The sequence below is a fragment of the Puntigrus tetrazona genome, chromosome 13 (genome assembly GCF_018831695.1).
Source record: "Puntigrus tetrazona isolate hp1 chromosome 13, ASM1883169v1, whole genome shotgun sequence".
Taxonomy (NCBI): Eukaryota; Metazoa; Chordata; class Actinopteri; order Cypriniformes; family Cyprinidae; genus Puntigrus; species Puntigrus tetrazona.
Genome location: NC_056711.1, coordinates 11,711,175 through 11,737,331, shown reverse-complemented (window position 1 = coordinate 11,737,331; position 26,157 = coordinate 11,711,175). Strand labels below are relative to the sequence as shown.

General features: G+C 37.4%; 2 protein-coding genes across 3 annotated transcripts; one reads left to right on the top strand and one right to left on the bottom strand.

Moving 5' to 3' along the window:
• Window positions 1–4,095: 4,095 nt before the first annotated feature.
• LOC122356134 lies at window positions 4,096–8,809 on the top strand. The gene is made up of 6 exons (XM_043254619.1): window positions 4,096–4,240; window positions 4,419–4,489; window positions 5,359–6,138; window positions 7,357–7,493; window positions 7,854–7,922; window positions 7,997–8,809. The coding sequence occupies exons 2-4, from the start codon at window positions 4,467–4,469 to the stop codon at window positions 7,373–7,375; spliced, it is 822 nt and encodes a 273-aa protein (XP_043110554.1). The 5' UTR covers window positions 4,096–4,240; window positions 4,419–4,466; the 3' UTR covers window positions 7,376–7,493; window positions 7,854–7,922; window positions 7,997–8,809.
• A 4,162-nt stretch (window positions 8,810–12,971) lies between these two features.
• On the bottom strand, window positions 12,972–24,894 carry hif1aa (hypoxia inducible factor 1 subunit alpha a). Of its 2 annotated transcripts, none has more exons than XM_043256273.1 (15): window positions 24,669–24,894; window positions 19,334–19,524; window positions 19,093–19,238; window positions 18,587–18,671; window positions 18,389–18,501; window positions 18,075–18,274; window positions 16,899–17,005; window positions 16,669–16,816; window positions 16,328–16,578; window positions 15,767–15,963; window positions 15,568–15,672; window positions 15,202–15,434; window positions 14,953–15,055; window positions 14,099–14,207; window positions 12,972–13,985 (listed from the first exon to the last, which is right to left on the bottom strand). In XM_043256273.1, exons 1-15 carry the CDS (start codon window positions 24,716–24,718, stop codon window positions 13,822–13,824), a joined length of 2,202 nt encoding a protein of 733 aa, XP_043112208.1. In that variant the 5' UTR covers window positions 24,719–24,894; the 3' UTR covers window positions 12,972–13,821. The 2 variants fall into 2 exon arrangements, with proteins under 2 accessions (XP_043112208.1, XP_043112209.1); XM_043256274.1 differs by lacking the exon at window positions 24,669–24,894 and adding an exon at window positions 23,220–23,752.
• Between the last annotated feature and the right edge of the window lie 1,263 nt (window positions 24,895–26,157).

Below are 26,157 nucleotides of genomic sequence, written 5' to 3'. Positions count from 1 at the left end.
ACAGTATTAAGACTGCTCTCATTACAGTGAGAAATGAACTGCTTTTATCATTTGATTGTGGTTGTATCTCTTTATTAGTAGTATTAGTTTATTACTGGATCTGTCAAAACTATCAACAATCTCTGGAATACACTAGAAAACTATTTTGGCTTTAGTGAAAGTATCTTGGCATGGTTCAAATTACTTATCTGACCGCCATGAGTTTGTAGCAGTAGATGAGGAGGTATCATATCCATCACAAGTGAAATATGGAATACCTCAAGGCTCAGTATTAGGGCAGTTACTTTTCATGCTTTACATGTTACCTCTGGGACATTATCAGGAGACATGCTGTTAGCTTTCACTATTATGCTGATTATACTAAGCTCTATATTTCTTTGCGGCCCGATGAAACACACCAAATTGAGAAATTAACAGAATGCATAAAAACATAAAAACTGGACAGCGAGCAATTTCTTAATGCTAAATTCTGAAAAAACAGAGGTGGCAATTATTGGACCTAAAAATCCCACATGTAATAACCTAGAATACTGTCTAACACTTGATGGCTGCTTTGTTAATTCTTGTTCATCAGTTAAGAATCTAGGTGTGCTGTTAGATAGCAATCTTTTCTTTGAAAATCTGTTTTTCCATCTCAAAACCATATCTAAATTGTGACTTATGCTCTCAACGTCAAATGCAGAAATGTTAATTCCTGCATTATGACCTTGGTGTTAGACTATTGTAATGCTTCATTGGGTGGTTGTTCTGCACGCTTGATAAAACTTATTATCCTGTTTCGGTCAACACTGCACTGGCTCCCTATCAAACATCGGCTAGATTTTAAAATCTTAATTAATTACAAATTAAGCCCTGAATGGTTTAGTTAATCGATATTTGAGCAAACTCTTATCTCATTATAGTCATGCGCATCCACTGCGTTCTCAAAAATCTGGCCATTTGATAATACCCAGAATATCAAAATCGACTGCGAGTGGTAGATCATTTTCCTATTTCTCACCCAAACTCTGGAACAATCTCCCTAACACTGTCTGGGAAACAGACACACTCTATCAGTTTAAATTTAGATTAAAGACCCATCTCTTTAACCTGGTTTACACACAACACACATAAATACACTTCTATTATTCAATTCTGTTAAAGGATTGTTAGGCTGCATTAATTAGATCAGCCGGAATCAGGAAACATAACACACAATGTATCTGTTACATCATAAAAAGAATGGCATCTACACTAATATTAGTCTGTTTCTTTCTTTCTTTTCTGTTTCTCAGTTCATATCATGGATCAGCACCAAGAGATGACCTTCATCAGAGAACAGATTACCTAGATGTGCCCCGTGGACAGATCATGGGAAGCAGACACACAATCTGACATAGCTGTGTTAAAAATCGAACTGGAAATTAAGTGCTGGTCGTTTGGCCAGAGGAGAACTAGCTTCCAACTGAGCCTGCTTTGTCCCAAGAGTTTATTTTCCATTCTGTCACAGATGGGGTTTTGGTTCCTTGCCGCAGGTTCCCTGATTGCTTAGTTGGGGATACTTTCTAGCGATTATCACCGATTTGATTACCGATTGCTTAACCTTGTCATAATGCATTACTATCACTCTATTCGCCTATTTGATACTGTTCAGTGTTTTAACACAATCTGTATTGTTAAAAGCTCTATATAAATTAAAGTAATTGATTGAATAGTATCCAATAGCCTAATTACAAATCAGATTATTCAAATATTATATCAAAATATTCATAATGACTCCTACTGGTATAATGTGGTATAATTTGAACAGTTATTTTTGCTGGACAGAATCAAAAGATTTGATTCACTGGGATGAATAATGAAAAAAAAAAACACTCTTTTGTGGTGTGTAATAGTTTGGTATTCGAGGTCAGACACTCTATCCTTGAATATCAAACTACTACACACCATTAACCCTGTAATTAAGCCTCCCAAGCAATCACAGAATCAATCATTTTTGAGACAAAAATATCCCATATGCCGTATTTCAGAATTAGAAATGTAAAATGTCGATATAAAAGTGTGTTTAACAGAGCGTTATAAAAAACGACTGCAGAAGAAGTGTTGATTTTAATGTTGCTTTTGCTTTTTTCCCCTCATTCTCGTGTTTTGTCTTTCTCTTTCTCTCCTGAACCCTTCTTGACTAGCATATTGTTGTAGTTCAATCATTCTCTCACACACTTCCCCCCCACCAATCTCCTATTTTCATATCTGGGTAATGACAGGTCTGGCTGCGTTTTTGAATTATTTGAGAAAAGTGTTCCCGGTCTGACTAATGATACAGGATTCAGGAGCTATCAGACAGCGAGAGACATTTTTCATTGGGAAGAATGTTATTTGCAGCATTTACGCACAGTTAAACAAACAAGATGTAAACAAAAAAAAGCTTCACACACACTGAATGCATTTAAATGTCACATGAGTCTAATTTCAACCCCGACAGCCGGCCTCAGCGTTCACCTCACCTTCCCTGGGGCACCGTGGCAGTTTGAGAGAGGAACTGTGTGTGGGTGTGTTATGATGCACAGTATGACAAGCATCATGTCATTGTCAACACTAATAGAGGAGCAGAGGAGCATGATGCCTCTACTCTCTCTCTCTTTCTCTCTCTTTCTCTCTCTTTCTGTTCTTCCAGGCGTAGAATCTGTCTAATGCTACTGGCTCAAACTGTCATCCATCAACACATATCTTTGGCAGCTCTGCGTTGCCATGGCAACTGCCCCTTGCCAGGCAGAGGTTTTAGATCAAAAGGCGTTCATTGCCAGTTTTTCCCCTGCCCCTTTTCACCCTCATCACTGGTTGACTTGCTCTTTTCTTATTTCTTTTCTTGTCTTTGACTGGTTGTTTTCATCCCTCATCTGCATTTTCTCCTTCTCCTGTCTTTTTTCAATCTTTCATCATCCCATGCTATTATCCTTACAGATTACCAAGCCTTACAAACATTTCTCTCTTTTACTAAATATCATTTTTCATTACTGTTTGTGGCTTTAAAAAGGTGTGTCTGGCAAAACATCCATTTTTACTTTTGACCAGTAGGAAATTTATTCTAATGAAAAAAATCCTATATCGCGTAAGACGACTACAACACTGTCAGTGGTTTATCAGCTACTTTACGTTTTGGCAAATGGTGGCAGATTTCTATGACGATTTAAGTTGAAGGTTTAGGTTAAGGTTATGCTTTTTAAGATCAAACAATTTTGCATGAATCCCATTGTACAAATTTATATAAAATCACCACCATGACAAATAACTATATTTTTTTATTAAATTGGTTTGTCATTAATCTTGCCATATTGTGCTTGCAAGTCATACATATGACTTTTATCGTTCTTTTCCTCCAGAGATGCTTTAAGTCTACAGGTCCCTGGATTTCATGTTCATTGTTTAACTGTTGCGTTAAAACAAGCAATCTGTCTAAAATTGAAAAGCATAAAAGCTGTCAGTAAAGTATTGATGTATTGTTTATAGGAATTATTGGCCACCAATTGCTAAAGCATAAAAGAGGTATGGACTGACATGAAAGTGTGATGAAAGTAATTTGTCTGAAATCGAAAGTGTAAATGCTGACACAATAACAGCCAATCAAAAAATACAGTTCTGTGGAGCAGGATTTTAGACAAATGGGATTTTACTGTATTAAAAAACAAGTGATAAAACCAATAATAGTGGTGCAGTGTTCATGATTCGTTTATCATGTTTTTTTTCACTGGCAGATCCTTAAAAGCACTTCTCAAACTGCAGGGATCTTTTCATTTCTAGCTGACTGGTTATACTGATATAATCCATTATCATGAGGTGTTTTCTATTATACTAAACATTAGCCAAGGGCCACAGATAGATAAGTTGCATCATAATAGATGCTGCATCTAAAAACAGTTCTGCTGAGTAATACAGAACTGAGTCATCAAAATCTCCTGTATTATTCCACCAGTTCTACTAAAGAAGTTAAATGAACTCTTTCATAATGTTCAAGTTCTCTGCACTGTAAATTAGAAGTGTTGTGTATGTACAGCGGTAAGTGATTGTGTAAGTGTGACAGTGGGCGACTGAATGACACTAAACTGTCTGTGTGTGTGTGTGTACGTGCACAGACAACACTGATTCATCGTCAACCACGTGGTGTTTATCCACCTACCTGACACCTGTCCATCGCCTCAAAACACAGAGACAGCAGAGAGCTGCAGCAGCTAGAGGTGAGACCCGTTCTGTTTTGGATCAAAAGGTAAGATTAGAGATTTGGTAAGAGCTTTTAAAAGTGGTTAACACAACAAAACTCAACAATGAACATGATAAATTAATATATTACTTATGTCACAAAAGTACAACAAAAATGTACAATGTACTTATTTTCTTTTCCTCATCAGTAGTTGAAAACTCTCACTGTATGTTGTGTTCAACAGAGTCCATGCTTACTGGACTGGACCATAAGAATTGTTATTCGACCTTTGATGTCCTCTGCTATGAGTGAGATGTAAGTTGCCTCAATGTAGATTTCATTTTAATATTCAGGAAGATTAGAAAGTTTACAAAACAGTACCTAAGCTGTTTGGAATACAAAAGCATAAGAAAAATGCCTCTACAGCAAATCTTTATACTGTGTTAATATTGCCATGAAATGTATAAGTCCAACAATAAGCTAAATTATTGAGATGGCATGACTTGTCTAATACTTCTAAAATATTTTAGAAGTATTAGACATACTAAACAGCAGATGAAAGGTGATAACTAAGTTAATAAAAGTCTATTTATTCAGCTATGCTTTATTGCATTAGTAGTAGGTGCATTTTATTGTTTACATTACTGTCATAAAGTATACCTTGATATAATTTTTAATTAAGTTTATTGCAAAGAGTCAACTTCTCATGGGAGTTTTTGTTGATGTTTTGCATTTTAACCCATATCACCTTTATTTATAGTTGCGAAGTAGGACAAAACGTTTTGTTTAGCTAGACAATCTCTTTGTGACAACTCCTGTATGTATTTGTAGACTATGGTGCTGTTAGCAAATGAGGAATAATTTTGCAGGGACTGTCTCTGAAAGACCCAATAACACCATTATGACCTGGTCTACCTGCATCAGGAGTGTTTTGATAATAACATTCAGATGTATAAATAGAAGTTGTTTATATATGATATATAAGGGTAATGTACAGTCACTTAAACATCGGAAAATAAAACCCTTGCAGGGCGATCAAGACACCATGTATAGTACAGAATAATTCAAAGACTGCAAGGAATATAAAAGTTCATTATTAAAATTCAAATTTAGGAAAAAATGGTTGTTCACACTTTTTTGAAATTCTTACAGTCAATGCCCATTTGTTTATTTCTTCCCAAAAGGAGATATTTTACAGTGCCTTCGCTTGATCTGGACTCTCTCCTGTCAGTAAAAGGGAAAATCCGTCAGGAAGGATTGCTGGACTCACACCTGAAAACCAATCTTGACTTCTCTATACAAGCCCTGGAGGCCTTTCCTGCATCCAAGCGGCGTGATGTCTCTCTAACACTGGAAGGAGAGCGCCACCTAGTGCGTATCACAGCTGGGACACCTGTCCTGTCCTACACGGCACATACGGGCGCAAACGGTCCACAGCTCCTACAAAGGACCCATCCAGAATGTCAACTGACAACCTCTAGCCTTGCAGAGAGCCATTTTGCTGGACATTGCTGTCGTGACGAGTTAGAAAGCTGCTTCGAGCAAGCTAAAAAAGCCCTGGCTGACAAAAGCCCATCAGTTCTGGATCGCATGGAGCTCAAGATCACCTGTGGAGAGCTACATCTCATGTACAGTACCCATCAGCCCCTGCACACCCTCCACATCCAGCCACGGCGTAGAGTTTTCTTGGGTAAAACACTGTCTCTAGAGAAGATCCTAGAGACAAAGACAAACCTGGAGAAGAGTGGAGAGATGAGGAAAGACCTGCTAACATGCTTTCAGCACTTGCTGCAGCACTCGGACCAGTATCAGGATGAGAATGCACGAATCATTCTTCAGGGTGATGGGGAGATGCTGGAGTTTGTCACTGGCAGGACAGACAACCACACAACTCAGTACTTCATCTTCACCAATGCCCAGAACAAAGCTCACACCCAGCGGATACAGGACATGGAGTTGTGGGAGTATGCCTAAGAATTATAACTTAGAAACAGCTGCATCCTTAGACAGCAAAAAAAAAAACACCAGGCATATTATTAATCAGGTTATTGAATATGCATAACAAAAATTACAGTAATATTTACATTAATAATGAAATATAATTGTGGCTGTGGTCATCATTTCCTATCCTAATCTCTGTTGTTTCTCTATTGGTACACCCTTCACTAAAACTAACTTGGATCATTCTGTTCTATGTAACAAGGGTATGTGGAATACTTTATTCTGGCTGAATTTGATTTAGGGTATATTAAATATTATCAGTATATTTAAGATAATTACTTTTTATATAAGTGACTGCTGTATGTGATGAGGGTGTGGATTTTTTGAGTGAAATTTGTCTTGCTAGAGAAACCTCTCCTTCCTCTCAGTCGGACGGCTCATTGTAAGCACAACGATAATCATCTGCAAAAGGAAGTTAAACTTTAATTATATGTACATAAATGTGTAATATATTTTTTTTTTCAAGCTGTTACCCCAGTTTTCTGCCTGACATGAAAAACTGTCTGTGAAGCGTGAACTGAAAGAAAAGAACGTTACAGACAGCATCCTTCTCTCCAGCTTAGACCCTGCTGTAAGATACCTAAGAGACCATCCTTTAAAGAGACCTGTCCTCAAAATTGGTGGTTAAAAAAAAAAAAGATTACTCTTGTGTACAAAAAGGTGGGGATGTCAAGTATGTTTTAACATATTTTACATGGATTTCTCCATCCTTGACAAATAACGGAAAAAAAGCCGGAATGCCCCCATGTATTCTGCTAAAATATCCCAAGTATGGCTCTAGACTGGACTGTGGCTGTTTGTTAAGTACTGGGTAGAGTCCTAACTGAAAACACACAAAAAATAAAACTGTGCAAACCCAGTACACATAAAACGTGATTAAATTAGGCAAATTATAGCCAGATATATCATTGTTATATTTTAAGATGGATAATACCCTAAAATATATAATTATCGTGTATCTTGCTTCATTTGTGGCAAGCAAATAGCATGTATGATACACAGGCATATTGCAGAAGATTCTGTACTCAGTTTATATTTACATTAATGTAAAATATGTACATAAATAGCTTGACTTTTTTATTTGTAGTTCTTTATCTGCATGCGTTTTGTCTCGAATATTATAAAAGATCATTTCATCAGATGTGGTCTCTTTTTCTTCTCTTCCTGCCCAACCTTTGTAGCGGCTTGATTGTTTCTTGAAAAAAGAAACTTAAGAGTATCTAGCAAGAGCTTTGTGAAACTGAAACTTACAGTACAACGAGGCTGAGATGTAAAACATCCCCGGACATTTCATTCACCACTCTGGACGCCAATCTAGGTAAGTCTGTTCTGCTGGGGTTTTTTTTTTTTAGAATGATTAAAGTAACCTAAAGTAACACAAACTACAAAACGTTGCATATTCCAATTGAAACAATTTGAGATATCTGGTAACACTAAGTTTTATAAAAACACACTTTTTTTCAAAGCAAACTTATCTCAAAGCTACAAAGTGATACTTGCAAACTGAAAACTGTCTATTTTTGAAAATTTGCCTACAAATGAACCTCTGTATATTTAGTTTTCAAACCATTCAAATGATATAATAATCTGACAAGATGGCAACTGAAAGAGGGTAAAGCCCTTTATATTTTGAAATAATGACTGTATATTACTAAATTAATGCCTTATCTGTTTACAGCGTGGATCAATCTGAAAAATATTTGGCCTGCTAAAGAAAGCCCTCTTCGTTTTCAATGGATGCTTCATTGTAAGTACATTAATAATGATCTGCAGGAGAAAGCTAAACTTTCATTAAATGTCTACATTTCATTTCTTTTTTAGCTGTTACCCACTTCTTCCACCTGTTACAGAAAACATAATGTCTGTAATGCATGAACTGAAGGAAAGGAACATTACAGACAAAACCCTTTTCTCCAACTTGGACTTTGCTGAGAGATTCTTTAGAGAACATCCTTTAAACCAGTACTCAAAGCTGGTGGTTAAAGGAGGTTACTCTTGTGTACAGATTGGAAGGAATGTATATCCTGTTTTTACTATAACATCAGAAAACAACGAAACCTATGTCAATGTCAAAGTCGGCAACATACTTGGCCAAAAAATTACTTTCATTGAAGCCAGGCACTTTTTCAACCACTCCTGCCAGGATGAGATTAAATCCTGTTTTTTACAGGCTCAAGAAACTGTCGCTAAAGAAAGTCTGACAAGACTAGACATCAAATGCAACAGGTTCTCAGTCATGTACCACACCGCTTCGTTATGATGGTTTATACGCAACTGTGGAGACTAAATGTCATTTAAAGCTGGAGAACATCACTGCTGAAGGTTTACTGAACAAAAAAGTCTGGCTGCAGAAAGAGAAGCCTGCATGTCTTGGTCTGATAGCATGTCTAGATCATCTCATAAAGCAATACTTGACCACGAGCGGTGCTATACAGCACTCCTACAGATTCATCCTACATGCAGATAAAGAAATAATCAGAATCACTTCAGGTCAAAAAAATGAAACAGAATGCGTATTGATACATGATCATGATGGGGTCTCAATGTTCCCTCCAGAACTGCGATAAAGTGTATGATAGCACTCCAAAACAATGCATGTATTTATTATATATATATATTATATATATAGTGATATATAATATATATTCTATATATATAATGTTATTGCATGTAGTGATAACAATCAGTTCTTTGGCTGTTACTGCATGTAGCAATGTACAAAAAGGTAACACTTTAGAATACTGTTTCTTACTCACTGCATAACTAATAAGAAATTGTTGAAGAACTAAATTATTAATTACCACTTAACTCACTGCTGTTAACTAGTTGTATTATCTAATCAGTATGTAATACAATTTTATGACTGTGTTACGTAACAGTTAGCTAATCAATAATACCTCCTGAAGAACTAATATTATCTACAAGATAAGGTTCAAGAAAAATAACTATGAAATAACTACTACTGAACAGTTATACACAAATAGTCACTTTAATAATCAGATTGAGGCCCACAAATCAAGTACTTGAGTAAAATTACAAATACTTATTTCATACTGATTTTTCTTGAACCTTAGCTAGTAGATAATTAACATTAATTCTTCAGGAGACAAATACATTAGTTATTGATTACCTGTTACTTCACACAGTCATATAATTGTAGTACATACAGACTAGTTAACACATATTCATTGGCAGTTAACAGTAGTAAGTGTTAATGAAGAATAACCTTTTAGTTCTTCAATAATTCCTTATTAATTATGCAGTAAGAAACAGTATTCTAAAGTGTTACCCCAAAAAATTATAATTTTACGAGTTAAGTTACATAAATTACAGGAGATCAAAAGCATAATAAAACTGTATAAAAATGTAATGTGTGTTTGATGACCAACCGTGGTTTTAACTTATTTACCTGACCTACGTCAGCTGCTCTAATTCATCAACTCAAGGCCAGCTGCTTTTAAAACAAAGAGTGAAATATTATATTCAATTTCTTATTAAGTGACAAAGAGCTTTTATGAGTTTAACTCGGCTGCATCTGATAAATCATGCCACACTGGTCCTGGGGGATCTAAACGAAACATCTGCTAACACAAGTCTGCCCCTTGGAGCATGTAAACACACACTACCTCTCCCCTTAACCACATTTCTTAGACTCGCTCCATTAGGAATGACATCATTCTGTTTTGAAGGGTTGTGAATACAATATAATTGTTTCCAGGCTTTTTCTTACACTCAGAAGTACAGCAGTAGATTGTACAGTTATATGAGGTCTTGTGCCGAAGGGTGATCTGCGCTTACATTTTATGTTCATTTAGTGTTTTTTTGCTTGTTTTCCTTGCTTTGGTCTTTCGAGACTGACTAGAATTTGTGTAGATCTTACAGTAACATGACACCCCCTGCTGTTCTGGAGAGATACTGCAATAATTTATAATATGTGATTTACGTTTAATATTTTTCTGACCCAATGATCTTACATTTCAGAAGAACCAGAAGCCAGACATTTCAGCATACCGCATAAAGCATCATTTTTAAAGTCAACGGTTGTCTCATTGGTGACTATTTTATTTCTCCTAAGGCATTAAGAGAACTGCTTGAGTCAAATAACTTTATACTTATACTACATAAAAAAAGTTTTTAGAGAATTCAATTATTTTCCTGAGCTTAAAAAAAAAAAAAAAAAAAAAAAAAAAAAAAAAAAAAAAAGAGCAATCTCTGAGCAATAAAACATTCCTCCAAGGAGGAATAGATTAGATACAAAGGGATGAATGGTGTAGTTATGGAAAGAGAAAGAGATCTGATTTATTACAAGCCTTCGCTGTTTGTGTGTGGCCGGGCGGATATATGAGGTTTTTCTGTTGGTGTGTGTCCATAGAAAACAGTCAAGCTTTCACATGTAAAAGGGTTTTATAACAGGTCCTCTGAGGACAAATAGTTTTGTGTGTGTGTGTGTGTGTGTGTGTGTGTGTGTGAATGATTGTGCGTGCATGCGCCCGTAGAAGAAGAGTGATGTGTGGGTTAGTATGTTTAACAGACATAAGTGAAAACAGGCCTTCTGGCTGTCTGCTGGAGCTCAGTTAAAGCTGAGGAAGAGATAGACATCTTCAGTCCATTACACACGCTTTTGATCGATATACCATATGCAGGCATCAACTACAGGAAACCCATTTGTGAGATTGTGTGCATTGCTGGGGTTTTTTGTAGTCTCTCAGCAGATTTTGCAAAGTAGCACTGATGTGGTATGAGTTACCCTTAACCAAACTACATTCTGAATACCTCAAACCGAAACTCTAAAGCTGTTTAAAAGTTACACTGTATAACTAATGCAACAAAAAAAACCTTTCAAACCATGTCACACTTTGATGAAACTTTAGCTGTTGGGGTGGATTTCATAGTTTTTAGCTTCATAGCCATACACAAGAGAAAAGTATTTTTTTTAAAAATGCCCATATACAAACCTCCAAAAAATCACCAGTTGTAAAAGAAACACAAACCTCAATTTATTTGTCACTACTATGACAAGATGTCCTCCACGTCTGCACCGGTGCTTCGAACCACCTTCACGGTTTTCCACCACATCCAAAAGTAGCACCAACTTAAGAGTGCGATCACAGTATATTGCCACTTTGCCTACTTGTGCTTCTCCAGTAAAAACAGCTCCAAACCAAACCGCCGCGGAATCAGTCGCGTTCTCCAAGCAACACAAGCTAGCTACTGCCGACTGGTGGTTCGATTTTGATTTGAACAAATCGATTCGGTGAATGATTCGGTGACTCACGAAAAAGCCGGCCGCTTGTTGCGTTTGGGTGGGCCTCGCGAGTCTTGAAAAGTCAATCTTCGCGTCTACATCGGTCTTTGATTCCGCGGCTCCACTTCACGATCTCTACTGCGCAGACTCTGGCTCAAAATGACGTCATTTTCGCAAGATGTCTGCGGCCATACTAAGTACTATGCCATACTATTCGGCTTCACTTTCTGTAGCGGAAGGCAGTGGAGTCGCGTCGTCCATCTTTTTTTTTTTTTTTTTTTTTTTACAGTCTATGGTTGCGTTCGTGAGTGAATTGTGTTTGGAAGAATCGTTTGTGTGAATGATTCAATGACTCACTACATTTTCGTGGCAACCGCATTTAAATGCCGGAGTGAATCCACTAAATGATCGTGTTCCGTGTGTGTACGAAACAAGACTCACTCGCTCATCTGTGATGACTGACACAGAAAACCATAGCATAACTATATAACAACATAGAATAGTATAACTACAAAAGGTTTGTTTTAGCTGCTGATAATAAAATAATCATCAGACAGAAGAGACGTGACAACACCCGTCAAACCGAGCTAAACCGCTTAATAGCTGTTGTTAAGTTTGGTTCCGTTCTGTTTCTGGGTTTTGTTTTGTTTTGTTTTTTTCAAACTGAAACATGTCACATTTAATTCGGTGTTTTGCTTCTCTCTAAATGTTTTGGGAATTTGGGAACTGAAAATTATTTCTAGACATTTGCTTTATCCAGTGTACGCTAACAAACCTGCTGAGGAAAGCTGTTCGTTATGGAGAACGATCAGCATTACTGAAAATGTTTGTGAGAACAAACTGTTAAATAGAAAAAACAGTCCTTTTCCTGCCTTCAGAAAACTGGTCGGTGTTTGATTAAAGTGCAACAGTCCATAGGGACCGAGAACAGCCCTCTCCATAGCAACAAAAGCAAGAATCATGGGATTTTCCCTTTAATTCAATGAGGGCCATTCACTCAACCTGGATGACAGACACAGATACAAAATGCTGTGTATAATGTTACCAAGGAATAAAGCCATTCGCCATTAGTAAGTATTTTCCCACAGAAATGTGGAAGGGAGCTTCTGAGGTTTTGTATGTATGCGTGTCTCGCACAGCACATAAAGAGCCCATGCAGCGTCTTGAGCGATGAAGTAAGTCCTTTGGCAAGGCCACTAGTAATTGAATACAGTTCTTGTTCTGAGTTGTGTTTGATGAACACACACACACACACACACACATTCTGTTGCAAACGCTTGACTCATTTGTTAATGTGTTGTTTATATACAGGACGGCTAGGTTTAGTGCTGTAGAGAATGTAAAAAGCCTTAAACAACAATAGGTTAAATTAAATTTGTTTAAAGGTATTTAAGAGTTTACATGTGTTGAACCTGTTCCATATATATTGGCGTACAAGAATTAAAAGGCTTAAAGGGATAGTTTACCCAAAAATGAAAATTAAATAAAAAAAATAAGAGATATTTTTAAGGCTACAAATTAAAACCACACATTGATATTTAAGGCTGAATGTCGTTGAAAATCATTTTTATTTGTCACAGACATTACAACTGTCCTGAAGACAATGTGACACAACGAAGAACATGAGAAACACACAGCAACAAAGCTCACACACTAGGCATTGTACCATATCTTATGCCTCCTATATGCCATTGTTAACATAACACAGGAATCTCATAGGGAACACGAGAACATTTAACTTGTTAATGCCCTAGATATATTCAGAGATTTAACTAAGTGGAAATCTCAGCAATAATAACAACAGTGAGTAATAATTTCAACATTAAGGTAGTTTTAGGTAGTAGTGTGGATCGTTCTACCAATGCTGACCACTCTCAAATGCTGTATAATATATCAAACGGTTTAAAATAACAGCCACATTAGACATTTCACAACATTTACACACATTTACATCCATGTTTTCATGTGGGACACAGACCTGAACAAAGAAAACATTTAGACGTACCTTGAAAGTAATTATAAAAACAGCAGTGCTAATAAAATAAAATTTCCTGAAAGCTGCAGGTAAATTCATGTCATTTGTGCAAGAATAATATTTGCAGTTGTCACACAATACAATCTCATATAGAATCGAATATATATATTCTCTTCTCTGTGCGTATTTCTAACCTGTAAGAGCATAGCTCGTAACTGCTCTACGAATTCTGCTTTACCCTCATTGATTATTATTTATTCGTTTTTTTGCTTTCTGATGCCCAGCTTGTATTTACCATCCACTCATTAGGAGCAGAAGCATCCCAGCTGTTTTGATTGCCTCACCATAGTTTCTCACCATGGAAGGTAATCCATAATGCCACTGATCTCTCCCTAAACATGGGAACACAAAAGTATGGCTTTTTTTTTAAATAACTAGGTCCAAGGCACACAGTAGCTCCTCCCCTTGTAGCAGGTGCTGCCGCCCAGTCACAGGTGCATTTACCTCACAATCGTAACGGGTAAGCTGGGGGAGGGGCATCGCTATGGCTCCACCCTCTGACGATCTGCTCAATAACCTACTCGCAACATCTATGGGAAAAACGGAAAGAGCAATTAGTCACTGTACAATCATGAAAAACAACTGATCTCACAATATTCACAAGGGTTTCACACATTGGCGTGTGGTCTCCATGGTGACGTACCAGATGGCAGCAACAGTATCGTGGCATGACGAATCCCTTCTGATGATGAAGCATCTGATTTTCTGACCTTTTTCTCTGGAAAATCAGTCACCACCTGCAGCACAGAACCCTGGGAGAAAACACCATCAACGGTCAGTCATAAACTCTCCTTCAAACGTCCTCACATTCAAAGTAACATATTCATTCATTGCTGTAGATAAGTGCTATTTGTGTGATTTAAACACGCTAAAGAGGATAATTTTGCTATAATGCAAAATAATTTGGTAGGAAGCTGTGTGCTAAACAGAATAATGTGCTGGCTGCATAAATAAATATTTGGAGAAATATCACAATTATCCACTATCCATTAAGCAATTCACTCTTTTCCAGCCTTTTTGAAGCAAAAAGATGCGTGTTTGAAAGAAACTATTTGAATTTAATGGTAATTGTTGCACTGGAGTGGTGTGGAATAATTGTGGATTGTTGTGATGTTTTTATCAGCTGGCTCTCAATCTGACGGCACCCATTCACTGCACAGGATCCACTGGTGAGCAAGTGACGTAATGCAAAATTAATCCAAATCTGTTCTGATGAAAAAACAAACTCATCTAGATCTTTGATGGCTTGAAGGTAAAGCAAATTTTTATTTTTGGAGGAACTGTTCCTTTTAATTTACAAGAAACACACACCAATAGTGATGTAATAATACTGATTTAATGAGGCATGTTAAAATGTGCATGTTAAAAGTGTATTTTACAACAGCTCTGAATATGGTTCTGTTTTATAAACAAAGATAGTTCATTGAAGTAAATGACCACTCAAAATCAAGTATTCCAGAGCTGTATGCAACCATACACACTAACGCTCAAACATACCAGCCTTATTGCTTCAGACAGAGGTATGGTCTCCAGTTTTCTCTTGAGTGGCTTTGGGTTGGTCTGACATTTAGAAGAAATATCACCGTCTTGAATAATTTCCCTAGAGAGTTATAGAAAGAAACAGAAAGAGAAGGAGGAAAAGGAAGGCAAAAAAAACAGATTGTTCCTCGAATAACAACTGTTTATTTGTTCATCTGTTAAGTGTTTGTTTGCAACAAAAAATCTGAACAACAAAGCAAGTCTCACCTGCTGTTGTCCTGCTCTGTGGTTCTAATGTTCTGCGGAACAGTATCACAGGACACTAAGTCTAGAGGGGCAGCTGGGAGAGCAGGGGCAGTTTGTGTGCTGCTCGAGGGGGTCAGTTCAAATGCTGCCCCAGGGCTGGAACACATCGACTCGGCTGGAGAACCAGTCCGCAGCTGGAAATCATCATCCATGGGAATGTACGGAGCCAGCATCTCTAGATCCAAACTCACTCCCTAAAAAAATCATCATAATGAATCAGCATTAATGAGCAGATTAAGGTGCAGTACATATCATGTTGGTTGATACGCTCATCTTGGACTTATACTGATAGCTGTGTGGAAGCAGTAGGTTTGAACTTTCATCCACCTGTGTATTAAAGGGTGTCTTGGACTCTATATCCATAGAAAATAGCCTTTCCACTTGATCCGGTTTAAGCTCGTCACTTAATTCTGAATCCACAGGGATATCGACCTGAACATAAACAAGCAGCCAATCCAAAGTAGAAAAAGTCAAAACACTTGTAAAGTATGAGGAAATGTATTGTAAAATCGTGACTAGGCCCCACCTGGGATCTGGAGGAATCAGGAGGCGAAGATTGTGGGAATTGGAAGTCGTCAGGTTGTAGATGGGCTGTGGAGGCGTCATCGTCATTTAGGGAGGAGCAGGGAGGAGAGAGGGGCGAGAGAGGTAAAAGAACACTTGAAGAGGGCAACATAACATCATTGTAGAGAGGAATTTCTGTCAACACAGAGAGTGCGGATTCTGCAAAAAATAAAAATAACATACAGCAAGAACGTTAAACTCCTCCGAAACGTTTTCTGAATGGTAAAACACAATATGGTTTTTACACAATACAAATATTGGTGCATACTTGATCCATTTATCCATTATTTTGCAACACTGACGAAGCAATGTTCTATGAATGTGAGAGACTTCCGTTTCATTAGGTAAATCATTAGAAAAATAACAATGTCAAAATGTGATAACAAATACCAGTTTGCAATAACAATCAGGCTATTTTTGTAAAGTTAAAATATGAAAAGACTGAATTTACTGCAGGCTGAAATAGTGTGAATGACCCTGAAACTATGTCAACTAAATCAAATTTCTATTGTGGCATTCAAACCTGTGCTGGTGATATCCAGAGTGAGGACGGGGTCTGCTCCAGTCAGTGCCTCTGGCTCCCCCTTCAGGCTGTCATGTAGCTCCTCTCTCACACACTCCTCCTTCTCATCCTTTGCCTTTGCCTCCTTTTTCAACTCTGCCATAGTCATTTCAGTTCCGAGTGACTCCTTGTGGTGTTCTTCCTGTTCCTGTTTTATTTTTGTGCTGTTGGTTTGCTGAAGGGACAGGATTTGTTCGGGCTGTTCAATGCCACTGCAAATAAAGACAGATGAAAATAATGGCACCTAAACAAACACAAACACATACTTCTATTCAGGTCGACACACATTTCGATGCACCCACCTGAGAATGTAGTTGACGCAGACCACGCATTGTGGCTGGGAGTTTTTACTGTTATAGATCACAGTGGCTTGAGTCTCTGCCCAAGCGAACCCTCCTGCTTTAGCCAGCAGCCGGTACTGTCCAGTACACACCTGTCCCTTCACAAACACTGCAAAGAGAGACATATATGAAGCATTACGATGGATCTTCATTTAGACTTGTGTAAGTGAACTGCATGTATATGTTCTTACGGTTGTGGTGTGTTTTGGTCATGTGGTCAGAATCCAGCGCGTGATAGTATTCATACACAGAATGCTGCAACAGATCCACTGGCTCAAAACCCAACAGCCCTGTGATCCTGCAAACACACACAAGTTGCATGCCGCTCTGTAACACTGCAGCTTTCACAAGTTACCACTAGATGGCGAAAAAAAATAAGTCTGGCTCTTCAGCGCACATCTCTCCACATCTCAACACAAATGTCCATTAGTCCGGAAATTGTAAGCAAAAATACCTAGATGAGCTACTTCACAAGATTCTAAAGGTTTTGAAAAAAGTTCTGTATTTATTATTATTAATTTGGATATTTGTAATAATAATAAACTTAATAGGATAATATTGTAAAATATATATATTTTAGCATTAAAACATACTGTTTAACATAGTGACAAAAAGCTTTTAAAAAAAAAAAAAAATATATATATATATATATATATATATATATATATATATATATATATATATATATATATATTGTAATAATATAAAAATACTACTATACATACATACATACACTACTTTTCAATAGTTTGGGGCCGAACATTTTTTAAAATGTTTTTAAAATACACAATTCAGCACAATAAAATAAAAAGTACTTTTGTGAAAAAGATCTGTTTTAGTTCTTAGTTAGTAATATAGTTGAAAACGTAACTCGTTCCTGTGATGGCACAGTTGAATTTTCATCGGCCATTACACCAGTCTTCAGTGTCACATGATCCTTCAGAAATTATTCTAATATGCTGATTTGGTGAAAACCATGAAACACTTGTTTTCCTGAATTATTTAATGGATAGAACGTTCAAATGAATATAATTTAAAAGTGTTTGGCACTTAAGTAATTTAATTTCTTTTTAGAAATCTGTTCAGATAGAAATATAAAATTTTAGAAACAAAAAGTTTTCCCACAGAGTTTGTATACATAAAAATAAATAAAGTTGCTTTTATGATTTAGGAAAAGGAAGAAACAAGGAGATTTTTTGCGGGTCCATGGCATCCAAAAAAATGCAGTGTACATTTTAAGTGACTTGAGTGTTCACCCTATAAGAAATGTTGCTCAAATATTAGGTGTAGTAGCTGTCAGCATATTAGCATTTTGTACTGAGCGGGGCAGGTGTTATTGTACAGCTCTCAGCTCTCTGGGACTTTACCTCTCATCGCAGTAGGTGAAGCGCATATCTAAAGTGTGGCGGCTGAGAAATGTTCTAGAATCCAGAGGAGCCTCAATGTTCACCGGGTGGGGAATAGACTCACAGATGAGCACCAGGTACGTTGAACACACGTTTTTTTCCTCACATACACCTTTCTTGATGCCATCTGTTGTGCGGATATGGCCCGAACAGCGCAGCACCTGACAGAAAGAGAGGCTGATGGGGATAAATATGGATCCAGTTTCACTGCATAGATGCTTTCAAAGTGATATCTAGCCACATGGTAAAAAGTAATAACAAATAAGGGGTGGTACCTTCCAGGAGGCCGATTTGACATTGACGGTGCGCCCTCTACTGGTCAGGGTACATTTCATCCTCAGTAGAAAACTTCTGTTTTTGTGCTGCTCCTTGGCTTTTTTAGGCAGACCTAAATGTGGGAACCAACCAAGAGAGATGATCATGAGTGATCATGGTTGTGACTGAAACAGAGAAAGAAAAAGAGAGAATTTTACCGGTTCTGTGTGCCAGCATTTCTCTGAGCTCTTCGTGGTCACATGGATGAGTAAACTCAAACACACTATGTCCAGTGAGGTCGATCTACAAGGAAAAGAAATGGTTTAAAACATGCTACTATTTGAATTTTTATTAACTGGATAAACATTCATAGCCACATCAGTGATTTAGTTAGCATCTTACAATGAAATGTGGATTATGGAATTTATTACATTTACTATAGTAATACTCAATGTAATATTACCCAAATTCTTACCCAAAATATAGCAAAAAAAATAATCGTAATTTGTAAAAAAAAAGTACTTAAAAAACATATACAAATATTAAAAAGCACAACTGTTTTTAACATTGATAATAATAAGAATTGTTTTTAAGACCATTTCAACACATTACAATGATTTCTATGGTATATACAAGTTAACTGATGATAAGAATTATAATTTGCGTTAGTTAATGTTTTGAAACGAGCAACAAAAAAAGACTTCTGATGTGAGTTGGAACTCACCTGAGGAAGGCCCAGACACTTGCTGACATTCTCTGACAGGTAGACAATGTCGCCATCAGCAGAAAGAACCATGAGAAACCCATCCAGAGCTTTCAGATACGAACTGTTCCACTGAGAATCTAATTCAGACTCCTCAATCAGTACATCTAAAGAAGAGATTTAAAAAAAGAACACGTTCTGTCAGAAACAAACACAGCAAACCTACCAAATGAATCTGAACGGATATATGTCTCTCTCTCACCTGTGTTCAGTAGTTTACGCAGCCGTAGATAACTGAGTGCAAATCTCATGACTGATGCTTTATCCAGGTTAGAGGTGACACTGTGGGGGAGGGGCAGTTCTCTGGCCAGTTCATAAAACACCTCAGACTCTTTTCCTCTCCGACAACGTGCCGCATCTCTGGATTTTTCCTTCCTTCGTTCTGAACTCACTCTATAATTAAAGCATGTAATCCACAATAAGTGTCTGTGCTGTTAATATCTTCAGCAATGCACACCTGTGTGCTATGAAACAGTCAAAATCATACATCCTAGAGCTTTGAAATGCACACATGTAAGTTTGCAGTATATAAACCAGCAGCAAACGTTAAGCAAAGGTGCAGACCGGCAAACACAATAATAAAAAAATTATAAAACTGTTACACTCTAGGGCTTCTGCTTTGAATAGACGAACAATAATGTATTATAATGTGTTGATCTGTAATTCGGTGTTATTTAGGGTCAGGCAGGCTGAAGACAGTCGCCTTATTAACAGAGACTCGATGGAGACGCAACAGGTAAAACCACTTTCAGACACACAAAGATCCTACTGTACAGTTCCTGACATCGTGATGTTTGCTGTGAGCTGTCCTCAGGGCAAATACGGAAAATCAAGAGCTCATAAAATATCCGCGGACAAGACTAGGCAGAGATGTCAACACTGTTTAATTAATTCTGCTTGATTTATATGTCCACTCTGTCTCTTTCTCAAGATTTAAAATACGACAAGCCATAATTTACACCATCAAATCAGTCAAAAGTAGACACATACTGGAGAGATGTGAGTTCACCAGTTTTGCTTTTATGAATTTGCCAACTGTGAAGGTCACATTCAGTTTGGTGCCGACTTCACATTACTTGTGTGTGTAATGGTAATATCTTTGTCTGGGCATCTGGGTCCTGCGATAAAATGCGTCAGAGGGCACAATTTTGCCATGTGCTTATATATTTAGAAACAGGTGCATCGTATACAGCTGCCTGTGATTGACAGATGCAGAGAACTGAAAAACATATTTATTGTAAAAACCCTAGCAAGTAAATTAAATATATCGAAAATATTTGCAATCATCTCGAATTAATAAGTGGTGTGGATTTATCAATGATTCTTCTTGCAGGTTACATCCTTACACCAGTAGAAGGCAACAAGTGATAGTGTTTATGAGCAAGTCACTGACTCATTTGTTCAACTAATTTGATCAAAAAGCTTATTTAATCATGGTGGACTCGGTTGTCTTTATATGAGTGAGTCCTTGAAACAATCGCTCAAATGGTTTGTTCAAAATGCTGATTTATGCAGGAACAAAAGTTACTGGCTATTAAAATGTGGAAATATATAATAAAATACCTTAATCCAACAATGTAAAAAAAACAACTTTCTTTTGTTTTAATCTTTCAACATACAATTTATGTTATTACGATCACAATTTGTAGAATTACATTAAAATAATTTCTCTGCTTTTTGGCCAATACATTAATGCATTTAATATTATAATTTATCAAATATATACATTTATTTACAATTTTGCAAAAATTCAATTTGTCCCCGGACTTCTATATTTTCTTTTTTTAAAATACATTTAATGGCACCCTGTTATACTTTAGTTTCAGTTTTAAGCACACATTCTACAATTATTTCTATCAGTGTTGTCGGTCTGCAAGTGAAAAAAAAAGGGTCCGCTATGCCGTGTTTGAGTGTGCGTGTGTGTGTGTGTGTGTATTTTCTGTCTTTCTCTAAGGCCCCTTATGAGACAAGACACAGTCATATATTAGAGGATGCAAAGCTTACACACAGACATACACTTTTGAACTCTGGGAGCTCACTTTGAGGTCTGTACTCTGATATAGTGCAGTAGTTAGAGCATCTGAATGCTGGCCAGCCTATCACCCTGAAAGTGAATGCTAAAAAAACCACTTAGTCGTCTCACCCCTCTTCCTGTCTGTTTCTCTGAATCACTCCACCTGTTATTTGTAAATGCTGTTTCAGGTGCAACAGAGCAGTGAAGACAAAAAAAGACATTAGTCGTGCACCAACAAACACGCAAGAGCTTCCAGCCACCCTGCTGACCGTGTCCTATTCATTACACTAATTAGAAATATATAATGAAACAAATGTGGATTCTTTAATGTCCAATGGTTTGCATGCACTTGAGATGTAGTAAACACGTTAACACAAAACAGTACACTATTGAAACCTTATTAGTTATCCGTTTCTATCATAAGCATATCTGAGTAACCTTCACGATGCAATGACCTTGACTACACGGTAGCCATGCTTCATAGCAGCTTCATGCAGGCTCCTGATGTAGATTAGCGCCTGTGATCTTGTCAGTGTTAGTGGTTGATAATAATGTGTGACGTGTAATAAAGTGATTTAATATTAATGTTCAATGTAATCTTTAGTAAATCTCTAAATAAATATCCAATTTTCATAATGTACATTCCAATGTTGCCATGCATTTACTTTATTTATTGCATATTGCACATTAAAATCAACACGTCCCTACAGTGTTCTTCCATCTGTCAAAATCTTTTACCTAAACCCTAAAGGTTCCTAAACCTAAAGGTTCTGTATACCGCTCCAAATTTTTGTCTCGACATACTGTAGGACATAGATTACTGTACGTTTCTATACACATCTGTGCTGTAGGAAGTTATAGATGCTGGTTTAAGATAACAGTCAGAGTAGCACAATGAAAAAAAAATAAGCTAACCACAAACCCCTGCTGAGAGAACATTAAAACATCAAACAGAACATCATGTAGTATAAAACACAATAAAGAGCCACAAGGGAAACTGTTGAGCACTATGCAACCAGGTTCAATTTGTTAATACTGGTTAGTGCATTAGCTAAAATGTTGAACCTTAAATAGCTGAAAGTGAAATGTTAAATATGTAGTATTTTTAGTATATGCAGAAATTAACATTACAATATATGCCATTGTTAGGACATGATACCTCATGCATTAACTAATGTTACTAAACTGACATTTGACACACCACATGAACACAAAGGTAAGCTTTGAAACAGACTAGTTTTAAACTAAAATCATGCCTAAGGTATCTAATATAGCAGTTACGCTCTGAACTCTGATCTAATATTCAAGAAGTCATCTCAGATGTGCTGAGCCAGGCTGTGGAGAGCAGACAGACGGAGCCTTTAGCATGATCACAGCCCCCTCTGTGAGACGAGCTCTGCCCCTCAGCATGTTTAATAATAATGATCCAATAAGCTTTCTGTCAGTCAACCTGCTCTCTGTTTTCTCTCCTTCTGACCAGCAAACTGCTTCCTGCAGGGGACTACATGTTTCATTATTTATAACCCACGCACATAAGGCACACTTACTATGGTCTAAATATTTTAGCAAGGACAGTGCATACACACTCTTGCAGGACAACATCTCTGTTTAATATATCTCCGCTAAATCTGCAACCTCGACCGTTATTATCAACAAGTTGGTGTATTTATAACCAGTTTTAATACAGTATCATGTTTAATACTCTCCTTCTGAACTTCTTTACGGCACGAGCAGAAACGCTCTCTGCGTGTACGAGTAAGTTGTGTGTTTAAGAGCGCTTGATAAAGGATCATGCCGGATTTTGAATAGAATCTAGGTTAATGCCATTATCCTGTCCTTTAAGGTGCTCATGAACATTTAGGGCTTCTTGGCATCCTGTGGATACTTTATTAGACATAATAACAGAGACCTGTAAATGAAATCCATACTAAAAAAAACTCCAATGACGAGCAAGCAGGACATTATTCAAGCAAAGGTCAACATTCTTCTGTCTGATAGTAAATTCCCTTCTATTTACGAATTCTATTTCTAAGAGGATGAATGGCTGGTTTGATAAGTGCAGGAGCAGCCTAACCTTTCTCAGCTTCGTTTTACACCCTTGCGAATGACAGCGGCGACAGGCCACAAGCTGATAGCACACAGGGGACCTTTACCATAGAGCCAAGAGGAGAGGTGTCAGCTGATCCAGAGCAAAACACTACAGTCTGCTTTCAGGGGAGAGCAGAGCAACACCAAAGATCTAACCTTCGTGTGGCTGCGCAGTTAAAAATGGACATAAATAAACAACGTACGGCACTGTAAAGTAGCCTACACTGAATTTCATTGCAAAAACGCAAACTCTAATGCATTTTCAAATAGGGTGCAAAAAAAAAAAAAATGTTCCATTTCAAACGCTGCCTCGTGAATAGGTTTAAGCACCTAGCCCCGCTTTTTTAATTAAAGGGCGCTAGGCCGTATCTTTCAGCAAGGCTCCTAAGTGATTTTTAAAGGAAGAGATGATCAATCAAACCCGCTATATGTGATGTGGAAGTTCAACGGGTTTACAGGAAATCCTTTACCGCTGCGCATGTGCAATAAAATCAGTCAAATCCAGACTCAGATCGCTTTTAGACCAAAATGTGAATCGCGTGAAAAAGAAACAATTCCTCTAGTCTTGAAAACAGAATGCGATATCTTATCTGTGGCAGTGATGCGAAGTCGGTTCGTTTAGAAAAAGGATTCATCCAAGCAATTCCTTTACGTAACGACGTGGTTATGTCACTGCCCGGTCCCTAGATATCCGCAAAACACGCTCCAGTAACGCCATGTAGCTAACGCTATTGTTTATTTTTTTGTTCACAGTTTATTGAAGCAATGATCAGAACCTAAAAATCATCTGCATGTACATATAATTTACATTTAGGGTGAACTCGCACTCGTGTTGATGAAACTATCAGGCATAGTCTTATTTCGGGTAACGTCACCCAAATGTACGTTTTATTACTGCTTTTCGGCTATTAAAGTAAACTGGTTGCTTAGCTTTATGTTTCTACTTAGCTCACTTAATGAACTAGATCAAACGTCGAAACGGACAGTTCTCACTGCAGAAAGGCAGATTTCATGCCTTCACAACAGTTCTATTGAGATTGATTCGTGAACGAATCGTTCAGGTCGGTTTTGTGAACCGGTTCAATTGACTCAATTAAAAAAAATCAAGAGCCTCGCTAATCAGCGCACAACTGTTACGATACAGTCAGTCCACTTTTCTGTAACAACATCGTTTTTCTATAGGTTAACTCTTCCGTTTCTACACTTCGTTTTAAAGCAGTAATCTTGCTAAACATGCAAGTTGTGAAATAAATACTCTTGTTGCGGTTTTATTCATACAGAGGTATGAATCATAAATGTGACAACAGGTTATAAAGCGAAAATTATTGACAAACTGTAGACTACAACTACAAGCATAGAGCAAAATTCAGTTAATTAAGGAATATTATTCCCAAAACAAGCGCATATCTAAACACAGAAAGTGGTGCTTGTTTACCTTTTTTTTCCAGGTGCGACTGAATCCATGGTCAAATTGGACTCCAACATAAAAAAAAAACCTTCGCAAAGCCCCTCGTTCGTTCAAATAATAGTCGGTCCTGAGTGTGTTATGGAATACGTCCGGCAGGAGTCCCAGTGTTCGGGAGATAAAGTTAAATGAAGTTAAAGTGATGCTTCGCCTTCCTGCTCTCGCTTTCTCCGCATCTGCCTGACTGATCGCGTGGGCGCGCAGTCACATGCCTCGGAGTGGTCGGGAACGCGCAGCGGTGCTCCAGTGAGGATATTTTTGGCACGTGAGCTTCAATCATAGACTCTCGTAGCCGCTGTTCTGCGCTCGCCGCTGCTGAATGTTCTTAATACATTAAAGATAATTGGATATTGCGCATTCATGAGGTCACATTTTCAACAAATAGCCTACATTAAGTGCCGAAACACTATACACAGAGGCACTTTATCACAGTTTGAGCAAAAACATCATTGCTGGATCTGATTCAAAGAGTCTCTTTCACGTTATTTACCAATTTGTTAGATTCTTTTGATGGCAGAAGTTGCTAATAACAAGTTGGAACCATAGTACTATAGCCTAGCCTACCGAAGTAAGCAAACTATAGAACTTATAATGTAAACCTATTTTTCTTGCAATACAAGTTTTCAGTGTTGTAACTGAATATTCTAATTTTATTAATGACATGCAATAGCTATAAAAGGTGTCTTTCTTTTCCCCTATTGGAAGAGGCATGTCAACAAACATTTTCCAGCCCAGAGATTCTTAAAGGATGTTCTTTTTTCTAAATTCTGTGACCAAGACGAGACGTGCACACCAGCACTTTTCCACACAACCCAGTGGAAAAACCTGACAACATTTCCCTGAAACTGGCCACAATATTTGCTTTCCTTTCTGTAACAACCAATAAGAGTACACGTGATTACTATTTAAACTCCCATTCTTTAAAAAAAAAAAAACACTGCCTTTTGTAAGAATAAATGCTGTATTAAAACCTGATCTCAAAATATATTTTATCAGGTGACAGTTTAAGAAATTCATACAGTGTGATTAATTTGGATTTTTAGGAAAAATCTCAACCCAAACCATTGTACGTAGTAACCACCAGTTCACCAAGGTGTAACTACTTCTTTGTTTTTTTCACTGTATGGTTTGGAAATCAAAATCAATATGACAGATCATTTAAAATATATTTCAATTAACTTTAGGTTTGAAGTGAGTTTCCTATTATAATATTGAGAGGAGAGCAAACAACAAGGCTAAACGAGTTCAAGGCCACGCTCAATCTCCACTCTGTCCTTGAGGGAAATTTGCTTCTGTGTAGTTTGCAGCTCAGGGACTGTTCCCGTCAGGTCTATTATACGTTGTGTTTGGATGAAAGGGTCTTTGCAAAATTGCATTTTCATTTTATTAGCATTGCCGCTTCTGGATTGCGGTAAAGAACTGTGATGTTGCTGTATATGAATGACGGAAGCAGATGGAC